This window comes from Apus apus, chromosome 3 (assembly GCF_020740795.1).
Source record: "Apus apus isolate bApuApu2 chromosome 3, bApuApu2.pri.cur, whole genome shotgun sequence".
In the NCBI taxonomy this organism is placed as follows: Eukaryota; Metazoa; Chordata; class Aves; order Apodiformes; family Apodidae; genus Apus; species Apus apus.
Genome location: NC_067284.1, coordinates 76,853,596 through 76,875,172, shown reverse-complemented (window position 1 = coordinate 76,875,172; position 21,577 = coordinate 76,853,596). Strand labels below are relative to the sequence as shown.

Sequence of the window (21,577 nt, the reverse complement as noted above, 5' to 3'; positions counted from 1 at the left end):
ATGCATGAAGGCCCCCTTGCTTAATTCCTCACTGACCTCTCCTGAGTGGGGCTGTCAAAGGACCAAGGCAGTCAGGTATGTGCTCTGTCCTGTTCTCAAGTGGCCACAAGCCCATGGGGCAGAAGGAAGCTGCTCCATTTTCCTCCAAGCCCAAGGAAGCTGCTGCATTTTCAACCCTGTGGGCTGTGCAAGCCAGCAGTCCTGCAGGGACCCCTCTAGCTTGCAGTTATGTGAAACAGATTGTTTTTTGACAGGTTTGCACAGAAGAGCACTACTAGTTGAGGTAAGCATCTGATTGAAAAGAATTTGTCTCTGCAAAGCAGGCTAGCGCTGATCAAAGGCATAGCAACCCAAAGCAGGAAACCATGGTGGAGAGACCCATCATTTATTTAAATATATTTTTTCCTACTTTTCACCACCCAAATCTGAAACTCCTGAGAAATTTTGCTATAAAAATGAATAAATCCTTGAGCAGAGCAACAGCCAGAAAAAGCTGCACAGGAACTAGAAGCAACATTCCCTCTATTCTCTACGTGTCTCAAGCCCTCCTCAGCAAAAAGCCTTAATGAGCTGCCTGCCCTGAAGGTTAGGTCTGGACTTAGACCATTTAGATGGTGGAGACTTCACCTTGGCTGCTTTACAGGTGGAACAACATGCAGCTGCCCAAACTGGGCTTGCTGCCAGAGCACATAAGAAACATTACAGGAGGTGGGATTTAGTTTCAGGTGCAGTGGGAGAGAGCGTTCAAGAGGCAGATTGCTTCTGTGGTGCCACTACTGTCCCATGAGATGAAACATCTGTCTGGTGTTAAGTCACAAGTAGGATGATGGGAATCTGGGAAGGGCTGTGGTGGTGGCCACAGATTGAGTGTTGCTCAGAAATACAAATAAATACAAGTCTCTGAAGTAAAGTATCCCCAACACTGAACCTGCAAAGCTCATTGCTCTCTGGAGTGTTTTCTTCAGAGGGGGCTGGCAGGGGGTTGCTGCAGAGTCTCCAGGCTTTCTGCTTCCTGGTTGGCCCACACAATTTGGTGAATAAGGTACTCGATCTCCTGGCCCACCTCTGCCAGGCGGAGGTCAAACTCGGTCAAAACCTTGTTATTTGCCAGCCCATCAAGCAGCTGCTTCCCACCATCCTGCAAATGGGTAAGAAGGAGGGTTAAAGGAGGAGGCCCAAAAGTGAAGTGTATTGCTCTATTTCCCTCTTCCCCAGGACAACTTCTGCATTTCCCTCCTGCCAGTGGTGGGGAGCCCAAGAGATGGTGCTAAAAGTGACCAAGGCCTTTGAAGCCCAAGCCCAAAATTTTGCTCACAGGAGAAGTACACAGGGAAGGAGTGTAACCTTATGCAGCATTCAGTGATGTGACACATGCTAATGACTCCCTCTGGGCACGGTGTCAGGAGTCTTCAAGCTCAGGCTGGTTAATAGCATGGCTGGCAATGATAACCTGAGAGGAGTCTCTGCACCTCCCTGCCCCTGGTCCCCAGCTCACTGCCAGCTGGGGACAGAGGGCAGTGTGATTAGAGCACTGCTCATCATCTCGGCAGTGCTGAGAGCTCCACTGCTAGCAGTATTCTGCCTGGATGTGATTTCCCAGGCTGGGTTGGCTTTCCGGTGAGAAACATCTCACACAGCTGGAGTCCAGCCTGTATGGGGCAGAAAATGTGATGTAGATAGCCTTAAGGAGGCAATTCACTTGGGAACATTTCCTTCCCTTACCTGAAGCATTGTCTTTAGGGATGTGACAATTTGACTTTGTTACCCACTTCCCCCAGCTATTCTTTTTCAGGTACCAAATTAACCTCCTGTGCCCATCTCTTGCATCCAGGAAGTCCCCTCATCCCAGCACCCTGCCTCTTTGACCTGCTCAAAAGGACAGGACAAAAAGGACAGGAAAGGAATGTCTTTTAATGGGCTCTGGAAGTCAGAATTTGATGCATCTCTAACAAAGACACCCATATCTCCAAATATAATACCACAGGTTCACTTGTTTCCTAGATGCTAATCACAAAGATTATTTTTTCTGAAGGAAAAATCCTTCTCTCCTTTCCAACCTTTTCCCCCTTGTGTCATTACACTCAAATGTTTTTCCCCGTCTAAGATCATAAACCTCAGAACTCACAAAAGGTTTCTGCCATCAAATCATTTTAAAACTGTTGTCAAATACATTGATGCCAATATTCCTGCCAGCAGGGACAGCTGGTCTTGCTGTCTATTGTGACAGTGAGAAAAATTAAGGCAGAGCAGAAAGTTTAAAAGCCAGCATGATTGCATTTGGCTGTTTCAGATTTCTTAGGCTCTTTTTAATCAGCAGAAGAGAAGCAGCCTGGTTTGTGAGCATGTTGCATACTGCAACTTTTGGGGATGTAGTAAGATGAGCAACCTGGTCTAGTGGGAGGTGTCCCTACCCATGGCAGGGTGGTTGGAACTTTAGTGACCCAAACAATTCTAAATTTCAATGGTTCTATGATTCTAAGATCTGTGGATGCTCCTCTATCTAGAAAACTGTAAGCCTGTGGTTTAGGAGCCACTCATAAGCACCTAGATGTGACATTTTTGACCTACCATGCCATTCCAGAGTGGCAAGGTGAGTTAAAGGAGCACAACAACAGAGCAAATTTTCAGCCTCCCCTGAGCATGTGATGGACAGAAGAGATTCTGGGAAGGGTGACACTATCTGTGTGCTGCTGAGTGACAGATGGCACAGCAGATCCAAAGTGCAGAGGATATGCATAAGGCTCTTGTCTCATGCTGCATATCATTATTAGATACTCCCACATGTGTGAAGTGGCTTTGATTTTTCCCAGACATACTTCCTCGTTCTCCGTTTCCTAGGGGGAAAATCTGCCCAGAAGCCCAAAGCCTGGAAGCCAGATTCAGATTGGGAGCTCCTGTCAACAGAGCTAGATGTGTGTGTGCACAGAAAATGTCCTTCTCCTTCCTGTCATCTTCTAATTTCCTCCCTCCTCACAACTGACTGGTATAGCAGCAAGACTGCATCGTTAGAGATGCATTTGCCTCTGTGGCTTCAAGACAGGGCAGGCTCAGCATGTGCTTTGCAAGGCCACCACACGGTCTCACAAACTGCAGGGAGAAGGGGTTTCTCTTACCAGCCCCAGGTTGTTGCATGAGAAATTGATGCTTGTCAGGGTGGCATTCTGAGCCAGGACCTGGGAGAAAAGCTTAGCGGTTCCCTCTGACAGGTTGTTACTTCCCAGATGGATGGACTTCAGGGTGGTGTTGGTCAGCAGGGCCTGACCAATCGCCTCCCCACCTTTGTCCTCCACATGATTGAGGCGCAGATTCAGGGAGATGAGGGTGGAGTTCTTGGCCAGGACATGGGCAAGAGCCTGAGCCCCTAGGTGACCAATCTGGTTGTTACACAGATTGAGGATTTCTAATCTGCTGCGGGTGATCAACGTGCCAACATCTTTTGCCCCCTTGTCCCTGATGAGATTGTGGGAAAGGTTCAGCTCCACCAAGCTGGGGTGATCCAGCAAGTTACGGACCAGCAGCCTGGTCTTCTCATCATCCACGTTGCTGCGCGTCAACTTGAAAACCTGTGGGCATAAAGGACAGGGACACTAAAGAGCCAGTGCTTTGGATTGTGCTCTGTGCAAGATCTCCAGTGAGTTAAGCCCATGGCCCACCAGGCAGTGTCTCCCTTCACTTCAGACACCTTTAGCCAGCAGGTTCAAGCTGTTGCTTTTACAGTGGGCAGATACTTCCAGCAGGCTGGAGACACCACTGATGTCTCCTGCGTGTTCTAGGGAGAAATGGTTCATCTGCTGGAAACACCTGTTCCTCTCCTCTTACTCTCACTGTCCAGCTAAATTAGGAGTGTTGCTTTCTCTTGGGTTCCAGGGAACATGCTTTGTGGGAGCAAGCAGTTTTCTTACCAACCCTTTGGCAACCATTTCTAACAAGAACATATGCCGAGCAAGACACTCAGCGCTAGGCCAGCAAGTTAACATCTCTGCACTCTGCTGGACTTGCACTCTGCTTGCAAGGGGATGGGTGCTCCCAGAAAGCAACACTGGCTCCTGGTTTTCTACCCCTGGGAAATTTGAAGATCTAGCTGATCAAGGAAGGTTGGGTTTGGGATACGTTACTTTCAAGTTGTGGCACATCCTCACGGCGACAGCCAAGTTGCAGCAGTCCTGATAGGTAAAGTTAAAGAGTTTCCACTCAAAGTTCATGCCACAGTCCTTCACACCATAAGTGAGATGAAGCTCCTCAAGGTGAGGGAGAGCAGTAATGAGGACTCCAAGGTCGTAGTGATGCATGGGGACATCACTGAGCCCAGTATCACTGTCTGTATCACTCTCCTCCATTTGATCCACCTTCACTGGTGGCAGGAACTGATCAACCTCCAGTTTCCGCACATAGTCTTTGCAGAGTGGGATGAGCTCTAGGACCTGGTTAGGGTCTGTGGAGTTAGGGATGAAACATTTCAGGACGTTCTCCAGGTGACGTTCAAAAAACATCCGTTTCCAGCTCTCTCCATAGCTGGAGATGTCACACACTTGCCATCGTTCAGTGCAGCACCTCTTCCAGTAGTCCTCATCACTTATTAGGTTGGCAGTCACAGTGAGTGGAAGGCCAGTGGAAAGCCTGTCCAGCACCTTCTTTTGGTGTTCAGGCAGAAGATGGTTCAAAATAGGGTTCTCTGGAGAGAAGGAAGAGGAGGAGAGGTTGCTCTGGGCTGTAGGAACTATGCTGCCACTGTGATTGTGCTTAGGTCCCCAGCTGTGTGCCCAAGCCCTCCCTACTGCTGATACTGGCTCCCTTCTCAGTTGCCAGCTGCTGGTGGAGGGAGCTAAGCTGGCAGAAAATGAGTAGGATACATTTCCTACATTTCTGTGTAGGATTTCTAACTTTTACAATAAAACATCAGCATAACTGGGCTTCCTCCCATAATATTTGGGAACTGCATCAGAAACTTAGCTCCCAGAGTAAATTTAGTTCGAATGCAGTTTATATTCAGAGTAGGACTTCTGCTCCCAAGAGAGCTAATTCAGCCTTACAGTGAGGAGAGAGCTTGGCTTGTCATTTGCTGAACTTTCTCCCTTTGGTTTCTAAGCATATTAAAGAATGATATTTGAGAATCACTGTCTGTGTGCTATTCATGCAAGTTCTGGTGCCTTTTAATCTTAACTCGTCTGCCTTACCCCAAATTGATTCCTGTCCACCTTGTTCAAATAAAAGTTCCCTTTTCCCAGGAGCTTTCTTCCCTCAGTCTGTTTCTCAATGTTTGCCCTAGGTCTAAGTTGGTTCCTTTGTGCTGGAATTTCTTTGTGTTAAGAAACACCACAAAAAAAGCCATGTATACTGACATCATGAATGCTTGGTGACACATACACGGTAGCATCAACAGAAATCACTGATGTCAGTTATTAATTGAAATAAGTAACACTTGGGGAAAACAAATTACATTTGGGAAAGTCACATACAAGAAAACATAAGGGGCATGCAGAATAAAAACAGGGCCTAGATAGCAGTGAAAGAGCAAGAATTAGACAAAACCAGATTCCATTGAGAGAAAAACATGTCCCAGGTAGTCAACAGCCCAGCCTTGAGACAGGCCTGCGGGACATCTGCTAGACAGATGGAAGGGATGGAAAGTGGCACTCCCCACAGCTTATCTTGGTTACAGCCTTGAGCACTGGGGAAAAACACCTTGAGTAACTGAAATCTCTGATATATGAACGATCCATTAGCATACTCAAATTCACACCCACAGTCTAAAGGGACCCTTGCTAAAAAGAAGCCCCTTACTCTCTGAGCATGCTTAGTGAAATTCCTGAGCATTGCCACTTTAAATGGAAGTGATGGATTAGTTGACCAGTCGTGTGTGCCAGTGGTAGAATAATGTTAGAGATAAAGTTCTTTCTCACGTTTTTGGGTATGAAAGTAGCCTTTGCATTTCAGGAAACTGAGCTTGCTTTGTGGATTACCACCTTGCTCCCTCTTCTGCACTGAGCTGGATATTAAAGCAAACATCTTGACTCTGTGTGTGGGTTGGGTTCCCGCTTTCAGGGGAACATAATCAGTGGAGTGGCCTATCTGTGCATGGGAAAACAGATTTTGAGACACAAAGTGCGGTCTCTGTCTTCTGCCTCTGTGGCATTTGCTTCCTAGAGACACACAGAGTGTGTCCTCTTCCCATTGGAGGACAATCCAGTGTCCTACAGCTGGCACTGCAGTGACCTTCTCTGCAAAGTCCCTGCAAAGTCCCACAACACAAGCAGGGACAGGACACGTAGGGTCAGAACTAGGCTAGCTTCACTCAGGCTCACTCAGGCAGCACCACTGGGCAAGATGTAGCTGCACAAGTCAGGTAATGTCATCAGGGTCCCCAAGATGCCGAGCACACTGCTTTTACATGCACACAATGTAGGTCAAATCCATTTGACATCAGACTGACTGACCAGGCTGATAGGACTGTGAGGGTCTCCCAGCTCCAGCTTCCAAGTGCCATCAGCTCTGAGCCCCAAGCACCATCAGCTCCAGGCATAAGGCAGCACTGAGCTCCTCTACACTGTCATACAGTCCTAATGTGGACACAGCCTTAGACTTATCTTTGGTCTTTGCTGCCACTCCACTGAGTCAGCCAAAAAGATGTGTAGGCCCTTTCTTTCCCCCTCCCAGTCAGTTCCCAGGTGAGAAATGCTTTTTCTGTTTTGCTGTGTTTCATCAGTCCACCTGCTTCAAAAAGCACATTCCCTGCCTGAGGATATAACTGTCACATTGCCACCAAAAGCTGTGAAGAAGGTCTGAGTACAGTATGTATCCTGAGATGGTAGCTCCTTTGAGTAGGGAGCGGTTCTTCTCTTTGTACAACACCTAGAATCAAATAATCATAGAATCATTAAGGTTGGAAGGGACCTTAAAGATCATCAAGTTCCAACCCCCCTGCCAAGAGTAGGGAACCCTACCACTAGATCAGGTTGCACAAAACCTCATCCAACCTGGCCTTAAAAACTTCCAGGGATGGGGCATCAACAACCTCCCTGGGCAACCCATTCCAGTTCCTCACCACCCTTATGGTGAAGAATTTCTTCCTAATATCTAACCTAAATCTCCCCTCTCTCCGTTTAAAACCATTACCCCTTGTCCTATCACTATCTTCTCTGATGAAAAGCCCCTCCCCAGCTTTTCTGTAGCCCCTTCAGGTTCTGGAAGGCCGCTATAAGGTCTCCCTGGAGCCTTCTCTTCTCTAGGCTGAACAGCCCCAACTCTCTCAGCCTGTCTTTGTAGCAGAGGTGCTACAAAGGTGCATCCTCTTGGTGGCCCTTCTCTGGACCCTCTTCACCAGGTCTATATCTTTCTTGTTCTGAGGGCACCAGAACTGTACACAGTATTCCAAGTGGGGTCTCACCAGAGCAGAGCAGAGGGGCAGAATCACCTCCCTGGCCCTGCTGGCTACACTTCTTTTGATGCAGCCCAGGACACAACTGGCTCTCTGGGCTCCAGCGCACACTGGCAGCTCGTGTCGAGCTTCTCATCTACTACCACTCCCAAGTCCTTCTCCTCAGGTCTCTCTCCAGCCATTTTTCCCCCAGCCTGTATTTGTGCCTGGGGTTGTGCTGACCCAGGTGCAGGACCCTGCACTTGGCCTTGTTGAACTTCACGAGGTTGGCACTGGCCCAGCTCTTCAGCCTGTCAAGGGCCCTCTGGATGGCATTCCTTCCCTCTTTGGTTGTCAACCACACCACACAGCTTGATATCATCAGCAAACTCTCCCATGAGGACCATGGCTTGTGAATGTGAAGCTGCTCCTATCTGTCTATATAGTGCCTCATCTATATTATCCTCCTGCTCAGGTGACCTGTAGCAAACCCCCACTGTGATGTCACCTTGGCCTTTCTTCCCCTTAATTTTAACCCATAAGCTCTCTGTTAGCTCTGCATCCATCCTCAGGGAGAGCTCCATGCACTCCAGCTGGTCTTTGACATAGAGGGCAACATCCCCATCACATCCACCCTGTCTGTCCTTCCTAAAGAGTTTGTAACCCTCCATTCTGATGCTCCAGTCATAGGAGCCATCCCACCAGGTCTCAGTAATACCAATGAGATCATAGCCCTGCAGGCTCACCCTCATCTCTAATTCCTCCTATTTATTCCCCATGCTGCATGCATTTGTACAAAGGCATTTAAGCTGGGCCTCCAGTGAGGTTGCCTGACGAGCTGACCCGACCACCACACCACCCCTAGGCTCATCTGTAGTGAGCCTGGCTTTATCCCCCACCCCCTTCCAACCTAGTTAAAAGCCCTATCAATAAGACACGTCGGAGCTCCATCCTCGAGAGCTACCATCATGTGTGCATGAATCTAGAGAAGGAAACAGCAACTCCACAGCCCCGGCCACAGTTGAGGTAATTGAGTTCAGCAGAGCATGGAGGGAAGAGGAAACAATAGGACAAGGTTAGGGCACAGTCACATCCTGCATAGCAGCCCAGAGGACTACAGCCACCCCTGGAGTGTACAAGTATATACTTAGCAACTAAGCAGTTTGTTTAACTCGCTGCCTGAAGGGATATTTCTCCCTTCAGCAGGCTTGGGTACCACGCTCTGCCTTTCAGACGCCTCTACCCATCTTGTTGACCCTCTGCTCCCCATCACTGGTGCTCTCTCTTCATGTGCACCAGGGAAGACAAGCTCTTGCTTACTTTCGAAATTCTGGACAATGTGCTGGAGGCAGAGTTCAGTGAGGTGGGGGACAGTGGCAAGGGACCACTCGGGATCCTCGATGATGCGGTGCATACGGTACGAGTCAGAAGTGAGGCTGGTCTGGGATGGATACAGCCAGGGAATGGCTGTGCTCCTGTCACCAGCCACTGGCTGCTGCATCCTGCTCAAGATCCACTTCTCCTTCAGGACAAGAAAGATGAAAATTGCTTGAGAGCAGGAGTCACCACCATGTTTTCCAGCTGGGATGCCTGCAAAAGAAGAAGGTAACTTTAGAAAGAGGCCAGCAATAAGAAATCTCCCTTGTAATGCACTCAGCCCCTGCTCTTTGCCTGTCTCTCTGCTTGGACTGGGAGCACTGCAACTAAGCAATTATTATTCAGCCTTATCTTTCTACTGTGTCTGGTACTAAGAGGTCTCTAGGTGCCAAGCATAATAAGCAGATAATAACGTGGTATTAATTCAGAGTGCTACTGAAGAGGATGGACAGGATTTGATTTTTTACTGGTTTTTCCCATAAAAAAATAGGTGAAGCTGGCAGGAGTTGGGTTTAAAGCAAAGGAAAATGATAGTTCTTCACACCACCTGCAGTTGAGCTGGGGAATTCCTTGCTACAGAATGTCTGTGCACATTCCAGGACAAGTCCATGGAAGATAAACCCCTTAAGAATGATTCATTGTGCAGGAACTACAACTGGCCCAGGGTGAGTGGAACACAGCTGGAGGAGGGGAGAGTGCTGAAGGAAAAATATATACATACTTGCATTGGTTTTCTACTCTTCTCCAGGTACCGGCTGCTAGACACTGGCAGGGGTGGGGTACTGGGCAAGACCATCTTTGTTTTGATCCAGGATGCCTGTTCTTGTAATTCTTTAAAGACAGATGTTTTACAGACGAGTACACTTTAAGTATATTTGTGGTTTATTTGTGCTTTTTCCAATTACTCTCCAGCTGAACTCCTTCCAAACATCCATTAGCTGACAAATGGATCAGATGGTTACACCTCTTCAGACCACACTGAGCCTAAGCAGATAAGACCTAAAAGAACCAGCCTAGAGCACTAGGCAGGATGCCCAGTCCTGTTAGCTCTGTAAAGCTTTTGCAGAACAAAGTTTCCCATTTGCCATCTCCTACGCCAACCTTGGGACCAGCACTCTCATCTGTCAGGATCCCACGTGTACAGTTATAGCATGGAAATCCTAATGGTTCCCTTTCCAGCCCTACCAGTCTGAAAGAGGCAGAGAAGACACTAGGAAGGAATTTGTCACTTGAGTTCTGGGTTCAACAGGAGTGCCCAGGCTTGGGAGCATCCCCCAAGGCACACAGGCCCATGCTGATCCTCACTTGGGCTAACTGGATAACAGGACTGCAGCACAGACAGATGAACAGATGGCAAGGTCAGAGGTGAGGACAGCTTCCTGCAAGACCAAGGGGATGCCTCAGGCTAAAGGTGGCCTTGCACCCCAGTAGAATCAAAAGGGTCCTGTGATAACATCCTGCACAGAAGCCAAATGCCGTGTACTATCTTGTGCCACAGCATCCCTCAGCTGAACAGCCCTTTGATCCCAAACAGCTCCTCTCTATGAAGTGCAAGAGCCAGACAGTGCTCCCCAGATGGAGCATCTTAATTGCTTCCCCTGCACCAGGCTGCTCCCTTCTCCTCTGCCCTCTCGGTTTATGCTACCTCAGTCAGCACAGGCCCCTCCATCCCTGAAAGCTTTGTGGCTCACTTTTTGCTGGTGTTCCTCCTTCTGCTCCTTCCCCCTCCAAAAGACATCTAAAGAAGGGCCTGCAAAGGAACTGGCAGAGGGGGGGAGAGAGGAAATCTGTGAAATGCTGAGAACTACAGAAGAGGAGCAAAATGATTCATGCTGTACTGCAGCAAATGTGTCAGCCAAGGCTTCTTCAAATGCACTTGAAGCAGGTCTGCGGAGAGAGGAACTGTTTCAGAATGACAGTCAGGAAAGAGTGGAGATGGCAGCAGCAGGGCACCTCCAGCACAAAGCAGGAGGACGAAGGGTGCCAAGGGCAGGGAAGCTGAACTTCCCGGGAGGCACTGGTGTATGGATGACAAAGGCAAAAGCTATAGAAAAAGTGATCCTGTTCTGGAGAAGGGTGGATGTGGAAGGAGAAGAAATGGGTGATGGGCAGATGCAAGGACTGAAAGTTCTCTCTCTGCAAAGCTTCCTGCCCCCAGGGGAAGGTGCCTTGGTAGTGGGACACCATTGAGGGAGAAGAGATCCTCTACAGCATGTTGACCCAGCTGAAACCCAGTTCTTGGTGCTTGACAGACTTCAGCAGAAGGGCAAAGCACAGCTGGGTAGCAGTGAGGTGGCATTAATAGAACAGAAGTGACTGGGAAAAACATTTTCTCCTTGCTCAGTCCTTCGTCCTATTCAAAAAGCATCTGTGTCACTCTGTCCTCCAGGCCAGCCACAGCTAATTGGAGTTACTGATGGCTTTCCTGACCTTTTGGAAGCAATTGTTAAAGGCCAGCTGCTGGGGAAAGCCAGTGCAGCATCGGTGGCCTATGATTATTTCATGGCTGCTTTCCAGATCAATTTTTAGAGGGTACATCTTCCATGGCACATGCAGGACTGCCAAAGGGGCTCCTGGAGACCAAGCGTGAGACATAGCTGCCCTCAGGCAAAGCTGAAACCCAGCTCCAGAAAACTGCAGCCCCTCCATACATTGGATGAAGCTGACTGAGCAAAGCTCAGCTGCAGCAGGAGGTCAGCCAGTGTGCACCACCCAGCTGTGGACCAGACCCAACACAGGATGGCCCCAAAAGAGAAGCAGGTAGCTCAGAGGGTCCTGGCTGCTAAAGAGCTTTCCCCTGATCTGAGCTCCACACCTACTCAGCTCCACTGACTCCCCCATCCCCACTCAGCACTCAGTGTGAACCCAGCACGAACAAGGCGCCTGCATCAACCCCCTCGCCTGCAGTGCCGGGGGAAGTTGAGTTTGACACTGAGTCACCTCTCCTGCTGCATCCATCCCCACCACCCCCAGCACAGGGAGCACACCCCACTGCTCTTCTCCGCAGGTGCAGTCCCTCAGGGGAAGGACCTCTTTCACCCCTGCATCCCCTCTGCCTTGGCTGAAGGATCCTCACCCAGCCAGGACTAACACACCAGAGTTTGCTGAGCATGGATTTAAGCACAGGAGAATTGTTGTAATTCACTATCAATAAGCCAAGTCAACAGTGTTAACACACGTGCCTTCCCACCCACTCCACATGTCACCTATGCTAGAAAAAGCTTATTAAATAATATACAGTGAATGGGGTCATGTACTAAATTCCAACTTTATGTCATTTAACACTCAGATTAGGCTGAAAGGTAAGTGACACCAACATTTCTAAACAAAAGAAATCGCACTTCCCTTCTCAGGAAGAACCTGATCTTTCAGAAAATGCCAATTTATGCTAATACCTAGCATGCCAAACAAACCTTCTGCTGCACCTGTTTTGATCTGGAAATAGGACATGTGCTCCAGCATAAAAGTTCTGTGCTCTTTTGATTCACACCAAAGCCCAGAGAGACCAAATAAAGAGTTACATGGAAATGGGTGACCTTTGGCTGATATCTCCTACCAGCAGCACAGTGATGCAAAAAACGAAGTGCCTATACACACAGTGTTTACCAGTAAGTTTGTAAATACAGAAGAAATTCTTGCTGGGGATGGTTATGCTCCAGGCAACATGACATTTGCTCTGAAACTCACTCTACCCAGAAACTACCAGCTGAACTACAGGTGTCCTGGGCTTCATGCTGTTACTCCTACTCTGAGCCGGCTAGTGAGGATGTTGGCAAGCAATCCCCCAGTCCTGGCTAACACCACTTGACCCCACGACCACCTGCAAGGACTTGCCACACTTTGAGAGGCTGATGCTAAGTGTGCATTTGGGCAGTGTACTGCAGGCTCATCAAGGGGCTGAGGCTTTGCAATGCGCCTTAAGTACTTTTTTAAAAAAAATTAAAATAGTTTGCCAAATGAGGGATCTATTTGGCTTCAGATATCATGGAATTCCTCTGTAATGGGAGATCGGGCCGACTGAGGCCAGCTGGCTATATGGTAAAATGGTTAATGTCATGACTGTTGACCTGGTTTGAGCCAGGACGAAGCCAATTTTCCCTTTACTGATTTTTTTTCCTTCACTAAGCTTTCTTTGAACTAGTCACAGTGTGTTCCAATTCAGACTGATAAGAATGGAATGTTTTTCTAAGTGCTGGGGCTTCAAGGTTGCACCTTCACTCTGCCGGCTCAGACACTACGGGGAGATCTGTGATCCCCCCTGTAGGAGGCTGAATTAGACAGAGAGCAAAACTGGCCAGAGCTATTCCATTCCATATATCCACATAAGCTCAGAGGAACGTCAGAGATCACAGAAGACAATTTTCTTCCTGCTTCTCCTTCCCTTCTCTTCCATCCATGGCCGGGGCCCGGGGAGGACTCCGTCCTTCTGTCACCATTGACCTCCAGGCTCGAGCTCTCCTGAGAGGCTCTTGCACATATATGAACATATTTGTATATAATTGTATATATTTTCTTATATCATTAGTGTTTAATTAAAGCTGTGTAGTTTAGTTTTCAATCCAGCCAAGTCTCTCTCTTCTTCTCTCTCTCCTTCCCTACCTGGGAGGAAGGGAGGGGGTCGAGAGCGTTGTTGTCAGACCCGAGTCAAACGGTGACAGCTGAAACCCAGCCAGCATGGAAGGACCAGCCCTGTGGTCCTGGGTATCTGTCACCACCCCAGAGGCCTGCCCCGGTGAGGGTCGCTGCCCAGACGAGGTGTCAGAAACACCGACAGACGCCAGGACCCGAGCACTGCCCACCGCAGCCCTGGCCACGCCGCACACCGTCGAGCCAGCCCCGGGAGACTCCGGGAGGAACCTCTTCATCCCGGGAGGGAAGGAAAACATCTGGCTGCTGCTAAACCACAGCGTGCCCCCCCTGCCCCCTGCCAGGCCCACCAGCCCAGCTCCCCGGAAGCCAAGAAAACTCATTAGCCCAGCCGCTTGATTAAGCCCTGCAAACCGCCGAGGCGGGGAGGCCCAGCGGGGGGGAGGGGGGGATGCGGCAGCCCCCCGGGAATGCCGCAGGCCGGGCGTGGAGCAGGCGGGGTCCCCCTTCGGGCTCGGGGTTCCGCCTGCCGGCTCTGCCCGCGGCGGCGGGGCAGGGGAGCAGGGGCAGCCCGCCCGCCTCCCCCCGGCCCGGCCCGGCCCGGCCCGGCCCCTCACCTGCCGCCGCCGCCGGTCGCCAGGGACGCCGCCGTTGCCGGGGCGCGGCGGGGGCTGCTCCGCGGGTGCGGAACGGGGAGGGGGGGGGGGGGGGGGTGCGGGCTGCCCCTGCCGGCCCGCCCCGCGGAAAGGGCTGAGGCCCGGCGGTGGGAGCCCTCCTTTCCAGCGCCAAGGAGGCGTGTGGGCTCAGCAGGACGCCCTTCGCACCCCGCGCTGGCCCGGGGAGCTGCGCCAGGGGTGCTGGTGGGGACTTCTGCCCAGGTCCTTGACGCGCCTGCAGGGGCAGCCGCTGTGGCTTCTTGGCAGCGTGGAAAAAAAACAAAACAAAACAGGGCAAGGAGCCCGCTGCGAACCCGTACTCCGAGGGGGGATGCTTTGCTGTGCTCAGGTACCTGTTGTGCCGCCCATGGGCGTTTTACGGCGCGTCAGCGTTGGCAGCAGCGTCCTTGCTGGAGGGGCTGCCGCCGGTGCCTGAGGCTGGCTTGCTTCGAGGCCTGACTCTGTGGGGCCGCTGCCCCGAATGGCAGATCGCAGACAGGTCTGAGAGGGAGGAGAGCAAATGTGAGGACTCTGCTGACAGAAAGACCTGGGTCCATCTGCTGTGTGCGTTCCCGTCTCTCCCCTCCTCAGTCCCCTTTCTTTCCGTTCTGCCAGTCAGCATCCTCTTGCCGGGAAAGACCTGGATCCCAGGCAAGGCAGTGACTGCACGCGTAGCGCGGTGGGGTATTGAGAGGAAACAAAGGGGTGAACATGTGCATCTCCTCTTTCCTATTTCTCAGACCTAAGCATTTCTCCGTTTGCCAGTAGATTTTCAGACTGAAATGTGACTTTATTGTTCTCCTTCAAAATGCTGATGCTCTCAGAAGTGGGTACATGATGAGCGTAGCCATTCTGTGCCCTGTGGGAGTATCCAGAATACTGGTGCCAGCTCTCATGATAGTCCTGCAAGTCCCATGATAGCTGGCATTTTGAGGAAGCTGTGTTGACTTCCATCTAAAACGGACTTCCTGGTTGTGAAGGAGATATTGCAAATGTGATCCAAGATCATGCAAAAGGTACAGCAACAAAACCATAAATAGAAAATGCATAGATTAATTTTTTTTTAAAAAAGGATCAAGATTTTTGAGGTCTTCTATGTGAGTTTCAAAGATGGGAAGTTAGATTTTGGCAGCAATGTACTTCCTTTCTAGGTGTGGCCTGATTCTGTCACTCAGCTCCCCAGAAGACAGTGACACTGCCTGTGAGCCAAGCTGGTGTTTCACACAATGAGGGTGTCAGAAGCCTTGCAAAGCCCTTCACAAACACTGGCCCCACAGTGACCGTGTTCTCCCTGGCAGCACATCATCAGGGCTTTTGAAATCTTGAAAAGCAGGAATGAGGGCAATATAAAGCTAGAAATATTTTCTCCTGCACTGATTTCCATGAACGTATTCAGTTTGACTCCTGAATAGCAAAGAAGATAGCCAAACTGTATCCACAGAAATAACCCCGCTGAGTTGCCTCAACAATTGTGCTCAATTTCTAAGCTGAGCCTTCAATAAGAAGCCAGCAGTGGGGAAGTCTTCAGCCTCCCTAATGTGATGCAAATGTCATGCTTTGAAGACTTCACAGTCCGATGTAATTCACCAGCTCTGTCTGCCCAAACTCACCAAATCCCAGAGACAGCACCGCCCAAGTATTGCAGTCAAGTTGTAGAACTGGATGCATTCAGTTGTGGAATCATGTGCTGAAATCGAGTAGTGGTACCTGAAAAATGGCTGTGTTAACTCTTTATCTACCTTAGCATTTATTTCCATTTGTGTAGAAATTAGCATGTGTTTTCCATGGGGTGTGCAGAGCCAGTTTCTTCTCAAATACCCCGGAGTAGCTGACTGTGTGGAGGGTAAAACACCCATATTCATTCCCATTCCTCCTGTTCACATCTGAGGGAGGGGATGGGGAAAGACACTGCTTCCTGGCCTTTGTGAGCAGAGCATCATCCTACCAGCAAATCCCAGCTGCTGGCTCTATCCCTTCAGCTTCCAGGTCTCAGATTTCCCTCAGACAGAGCCTGTGGTGCTGTTGTGCATTATCAGCTCAGCCGTCTTTGCCTGGAGTTTGAGGACAGTGCAACAGTAATCGAATGTCATTATCACAACAAATAAATGGGAGAGGAGCCAGGTCCTGCAGTGCCTTGTGTGTGGGGAACACATCCCACAGGGCATCTGCTCCTGCTGCTGCAAAGATGTGTGTCCTGTTCTGGAGACAGGGCTATGGCTATAAAGTGACAACCATTTTTAGTGTCCCAGGCACGATGGACTAGAAACATGTTACTTTACCTGGCTTCTCCCATTCTGGTTTTTTGTTTGGTTTTTTTTTTTTTTTTTTTTTTTTTTTGTCTCTTTGAGGGTGTTTGTAAGGACTTGCTGGGAGATATGCCATGTAGGGGTAAAGGCAGCACCATGTCAGCCTTGGAAGGGGAGTGAAGAGAAAATTCTTGCTTTATCTGCCCAAATCTTAAAGTTCTCAACTAGGGGTGATTTCTAGAGCTGTGGCATGAGAAGGTCAGGCTTTGTTAGAGAGCTCCAAACCTCTGCTCCATTTCCAAATTGTCTTTTATAATACTGCAGGCTGTGCTTGCTGAAAATCATCTAGGGAGAGAGAATGGTGGCCTGTATGCAGCCTGGGTGTTGCAGGGACCTGCAGAAGAGCAAGTTGCCCATCCAGGGCTAGCCTCAGCAGCTCTCTTTTTTGACCCAAACCTCTGGTCTTCAGTCTCCCTTCTCTGTTGCTGTCCTGGTTTCTTTCAGCAACATGCTGTAGCAAGAAGCAGAGCCTTTGCTCATCTCGGAGAAGATATTGGATGCAGCCCCTCTCAGTCTAGGCATCTTCCACTTCAATGTGAGCAGTGGAGAGAAGGAGATCAAGGGGACCCAAGCAGACCCTTGCCCCAGCAGCACTGAACTCAAGGATTGCTGACAGCCCAGCAATGAAGCTGTGCTGGGTGTTACTGGGAGGGGGACTATTGCCGGGCATTGCCTAGTGCCAGAGCAGGAGAGGACAGTGCCCAAGCACAGAAAGGTTTTTTTCTCTCCTGCAGCCTGCTTTGCCTAACCTCCAAGACACTCCACAGCCAAGCAGCTCTGATCTGTTACTTGGTTTCTCCCTGGGAGGGTGGCACCAGCACCAGCTGTCTCCTTGAGGACTGCACAAATGCATCTGGTGACGTTTTTGCCCACAGCAAGTGACAGATTGTTTGCAGTGACAGCTGGAGGTAGCAGGAGTGGAAGAGAGAAAAAACCCTCCCTGTGCATGTGTCTTCCCAGTCAGCTCTGCTAGTGCATCTCCTGCACCTCTGTCCTCACATCATGCTATGATGGCCAGAAGTCACCATACTGGTTCAGGACATTGTTTTATCCAAGTCCTGTATGCCATGTGGGGTGGCTTCCCTAGTTGCTATCTTCAGTGAGGCAACACCCCTCTGTCTGATGTGTTTCATCTTGTCGAGGGGAGGAACTGTGGGCACAGCTGAAGGTTGGGTTTGAGAGGAAGCAATTGGTATTGGATGTCTGCCTGACACCAAACGGATTCAATGGGGCAGAAGCCAGCAAGGTTTGTCCTTCTTTGGCACCAGGCAAGTCCTCTTGCTTGTATGGCTTCTACCCTTTCACTGGAAAGGTCAGAGGAGCACAGAAAGTTGCCAACACTGGTGGACACTTGGCAAACTGAGCACATTGAGGAGCAGGAACTGGCTCCAAAGCCCTGTCTCCAGGCCCTCCTCCACTGGCTCCCTGCAGCTTCTTCTGGAAAACACTGCTTAACAGCAGCCAGCATCTCCTGGAGTCCTGAGGGAAGCAGTGAAAGAAGAGCATCCTGGAAGGAGGAAAAAGGCCCCTGCACAACCAGTGCTGAAGGACAGGGGAGCGGGCTGCTCTCTATGCTGCTGCTCCTCCCAAAGCTTTCTGCTCTCCCTGGGTCCCAGCAGGAACCCTGCAGCTGCTGACAACTATTAATAGACGGGCAGAACGTGGGTTTTGTCTCTTACTGCTTCCTGGTATGAATGGTAATTACCCTTAATTAGACTGGATTTGGTTCCACCTCCTACCTTCCAGCCCCCTTGCTTGTGCTGGCAGGGAGAGATGGGCCCATCTGCTGCCTGCACCAGCTCTGTGGGGAGCAGGGCTTGCCACTGGGAGTAGAGGCTCATCCCCCCAGACATCCCACAGGCTTTGCCTGTGGATGCTGGACACAGGAGAGGAGGCAGAGACTGCCTGCTGCTGGGCTACAGCAGCTCCTCTCATCCTGGCCTTTCCAATGGTACACAGGAGCCCTGCAGGGGGGTGAGGAAAATGATCACCAAAGCCTGAGGTTGGGCTGGACACTCCCTCTTTGAGATTAATTAAATAAACAAGACAGGGGAAGAAATAATCAGGGAATCTGACCTGTAGTTGTGGTTGGCATCTCCACCATCATGTATTGTACCAAGGAGGCCTGTGAAAAAGGGCATCCTTCCTCTGCTGCTGGTGCAAGCCGGTCCAGGATACGCCTGGATTTGTCTCCCATCTCCCACAGCACACCACCCAAATGCTGTGGGATTTATCAGGATACATCCTGCCCAAGAGGGATGTGTTTTTCTTTCTTACACCACTCCACCTCTGGCCTGAACACTGAAGCAGGAAGTTTTCTTTCATCCAGGATATTTTAGTGCTGATGCAAAAATAGTGCAGGAGGTTTTTTTCATCCACTGAGGCTGTGGCCCAGGAATCACACCCCAAGAAGATGGAGGCAAAAGTGGATGGCTGTTAAATCTTCCCTGTGCATCCCAGAGTCTAGAACAGGACACCCTTCGCCCTAGGATGCTTGGTCATACTGCACTTTTCTAACCCCACCTCTGCTGTCCTGCCCCTCTGAGCAGCCACGGTGTCTCAACAGATCCTTGCTGCTCCCCTTAAACTTGAATTTGTCCCTGCTTGATTCAGCTCAGCAGGTGGCAACACTTTTCACCACAGGAACCCCTTTTATTCAGTGATCCTAGCTGCTTGTAGCAGGGAAAGAGGGCAGGGCGGGCACACTGCCTCATCCTGCCAAGCTGAAGATCCCCAGGCAAGAGTTTATTTACCTCTTCTTGGTTTTGATTTATTTTTTTTTTCCAGAGCATATGTTTTCTTGACTAAATCATGAAAACCTCTCTGCTGGCAGGATCTCTGCCCAGGAACCTATTGGCTCCTGTTTGCAAATGCCACTCTCCTTGATGAAGAAACCCTCTCTCCTTCCCTCATTCCAAGATCCCTCCAGCGTCAGGCCAGAAGACTCAGGTCCCTCTGCTGACTCCCACTCAGCCCCTCCTGCTGTATCCAAGTGCCAGATGGCACACTAGGCTGAGGCAGGAGCTGTGCCAAGCTCCCCTCCCTTTCTCTTCACCCTTCCATCTACAGAAAAGAGATGGAAAACCATCACTGCCAGATTTCAGGCTGTCGTGTTTGCTCCAACTTCCCTGGTCCTCAGCCCCAGTTGTGGTGGGATTGCTGTGGGAGGTGCTGGCAGAACCACAGACTAAAGGGTGCCAGGGAAGAGAGGACCTGCTCTGACAGTCTCCCCTGTGCCCAGCTCCCAGGCTGTGCTATAACTAACAGCAATGCTTAGGACATGACCAGAACCACTCCACACTCCCTTGCCCCTGCTGCCTTCCTTGTTGGAAAATTTCCTATTCGGCTGGGATTGCTCATCATCACAGAGTAAATATCTGCAAAGGTAGTTACATGTCTGAAGGTTTAGCAAGCTATTTTTTGGGCAGGACAAGCCCCCAGTCCCCCCTGTTGAAATGAGGAGGAGGAGGGGAAAAGCAGAGCAGCTGTCCTGCCAGCAAATGTGTCTCAGCTGTGGGCAGCAGAAACCTCTTATTTGTGAGCCCTGCTGGGAGCATGGGGCTGTATTTAGGCAGCAAAAGGGACTCAGGGAGGATTTTTTCAGGTATTCCCAGCATTTCTGCTTCAGATGGCTGAGTTAGTGAAATGCCTGCTGCTTTTGGCTCAGAACTGGGTGGCTCCTTGAGCAATCTCTCCTTTCCTGTAGGGACTCTTGACGCTTTCTGCTGGCTCTTCTTGATACTCAGTGATGGGCTTGTCCACTAGCACTGCCTGAGCTCTAGGGTCTCCACATCACTGCTGTGTCACAGCAACCCCCATGGCTCCTGTCCCTGATGCATGTGTCCTCTCACTGCCAGGAGAGGAGGGAAGAAAAAAGTAAAAAGCGAAAAAGAAAAAAAAGAGGAGGCTGCATTTTCACTTGGAGGAGGGAAAGCATCCAGTTACTTCTATTCCTCTCCGTGCTTATTGCAGCCTTCACAACATTCAGAGCAGGTGCAAAGATTTTTTCCCTTCCCAGGCTGGGAATGAGTTAGTGGGAAGCTATTTTCCACCACTTTCATGGTGACACTCGGTCGGTTTTGCGTGGTCTCTTTTTTCCCTGGGGAAGGTCCATGCTTTCCATTTTATCTTGTGACTCTGTGTCATTCCCTTCCCTGCCCCAATTTCCACTTCTCCCTCTTGTGCTGTGGTTTGATAAACCCAAGATGCTCACGACAGGGCTTAGTGCTCTAGAGGGACATGGAGCGGGCTCAGGTCTTACAGCACAGGCGGTACACAAGGAGATGCTGAAAAGCCCAGGGCAGGCAGTGCAGCATCTTACCCTCATGTGGCCACCAGTAAGCAGCTCAGAGGTCCAGGGGCTTTGTTATATTTTAAATGAGGGCATAATCCATGCTTGTCTTATTTAGCTTCAAGGTCAGGTTGGCTGTGATACCCCTTACAAGGGGGCACTCAGAGCCTAACTCACGGAAGAGAGAGACCGATGGGGAGCTCTTCCAGCTCCCCAGGTCTGCGTTCTATGGGGAGGTGAGGGTACCTGGGAACAAGATGTCTCTTCCATCTTTTAAACCCTTGGTGTCCTCTGGCAGCAGCTCTGTACATCCTGCATCAGCAGTTGCAGGGTCTGCTGTGGGGCAACCTGGGGGTTGGGGGGGGGAAGAAGGGGAATCCCATCCAGCCGGTCGCAGCAAGGACGTCGGGGCAGTCGCTGTGGCAGGAGTCCGATGCTGATGGGATAGGACAGTTCTGGAGCTTGTGCACCAAGGGCTGCTGAGTTGACACTGTCCTTTGGTGCCCTCTTCCTATCCCAGCGAAGCCCGGCCCTGGCAGGGCTGGAGAGCTGCCAGCAGCCATCCCCTTCCCTTCAGAGCCACGGTCCATGACAGAGCCACTTCCCAGTGCTGCTGCATCTTGGTCCCAGGCATGCCCCAACCCCACAGCAGGGTGTGTGGGCCATGGAGAGCCTTGGCCAGCTTAATGTTCCCTTTCAGGGCTTGGCCAGCAGAGCAGGGGACCCTGAGATGTTGTGCTGCATGCTGGGGGGAGCTGGGTGCATGCTGCTGAATGCCCGTGGCTGCAGCCATCTGCCCGTGCTTGCCTGCCTGCCTTGACCATGCCTGGCAGCATCGCAGGCTAGTGCAGGGAGAGCCAGCAGGCTTCCCTCTTGCACCCCGTCACTGCATTGAGATTGTGCTGGCAAAGGGACCTGGGCTCAGCCCTGGCACACTGCAGGCTCTGCCTGCACCTGCTGGGCTGGGCTGCCTGGAAACCACACGCTTGAGGGTTTGTTCAAGGGC

At 50.6% G+C, this 21,577-nt stretch overlaps 1 protein-coding gene across 2 annotated transcripts; it reads right to left on the bottom strand.

Moving 5' to 3' along the window:
• Positions 1–18: 18 nt before the first annotated feature.
• Positions 19–14,388, bottom strand: TCTE1 (t-complex-associated-testis-expressed 1). Of its 2 annotated transcripts, none has more exons than XM_051615836.1 (5): positions 14,328–14,388; positions 8,675–8,944; positions 4,116–4,672; positions 3,114–3,563; positions 19–1,138 (listed from the first exon to the last, which is right to left on the bottom strand). In XM_051615836.1, exons 1-5 carry the CDS (start codon positions 14,341–14,343, stop codon positions 962–964), a joined length of 1,470 nt encoding a protein of 489 aa, XP_051471796.1. In that variant the 5' UTR covers positions 14,344–14,388; the 3' UTR covers positions 19–961. The 2 variants fall into 2 exon arrangements, with proteins under 2 accessions (XP_051471796.1, XP_051471797.1); XM_051615837.1 differs by lacking the exon at positions 14,328–14,388 and adding an exon at positions 13,936–14,019.
• Between the last annotated feature and the right edge of the window lie 7,189 nt (positions 14,389–21,577).

Bases quoted from the DNA above. Each gene is read 5' to 3' on its own strand.
- TCTE1 (XM_051615836.1), bottom strand. The intron at 4,673-8,674 runs GTAAGCAAGAGC...CCTTCTCTCCAG, and splicing joins CATTGTCCAGAATTTCGAAA to AGAACCCTATTTTGAACCAT. The intron at 3,564-4,115 runs GTAACGTATCCC...TTATGCCCACAG, and splicing joins GGATGTGCCACAACTTGAAA to GTTTTCAAGTTGACGCGCAG.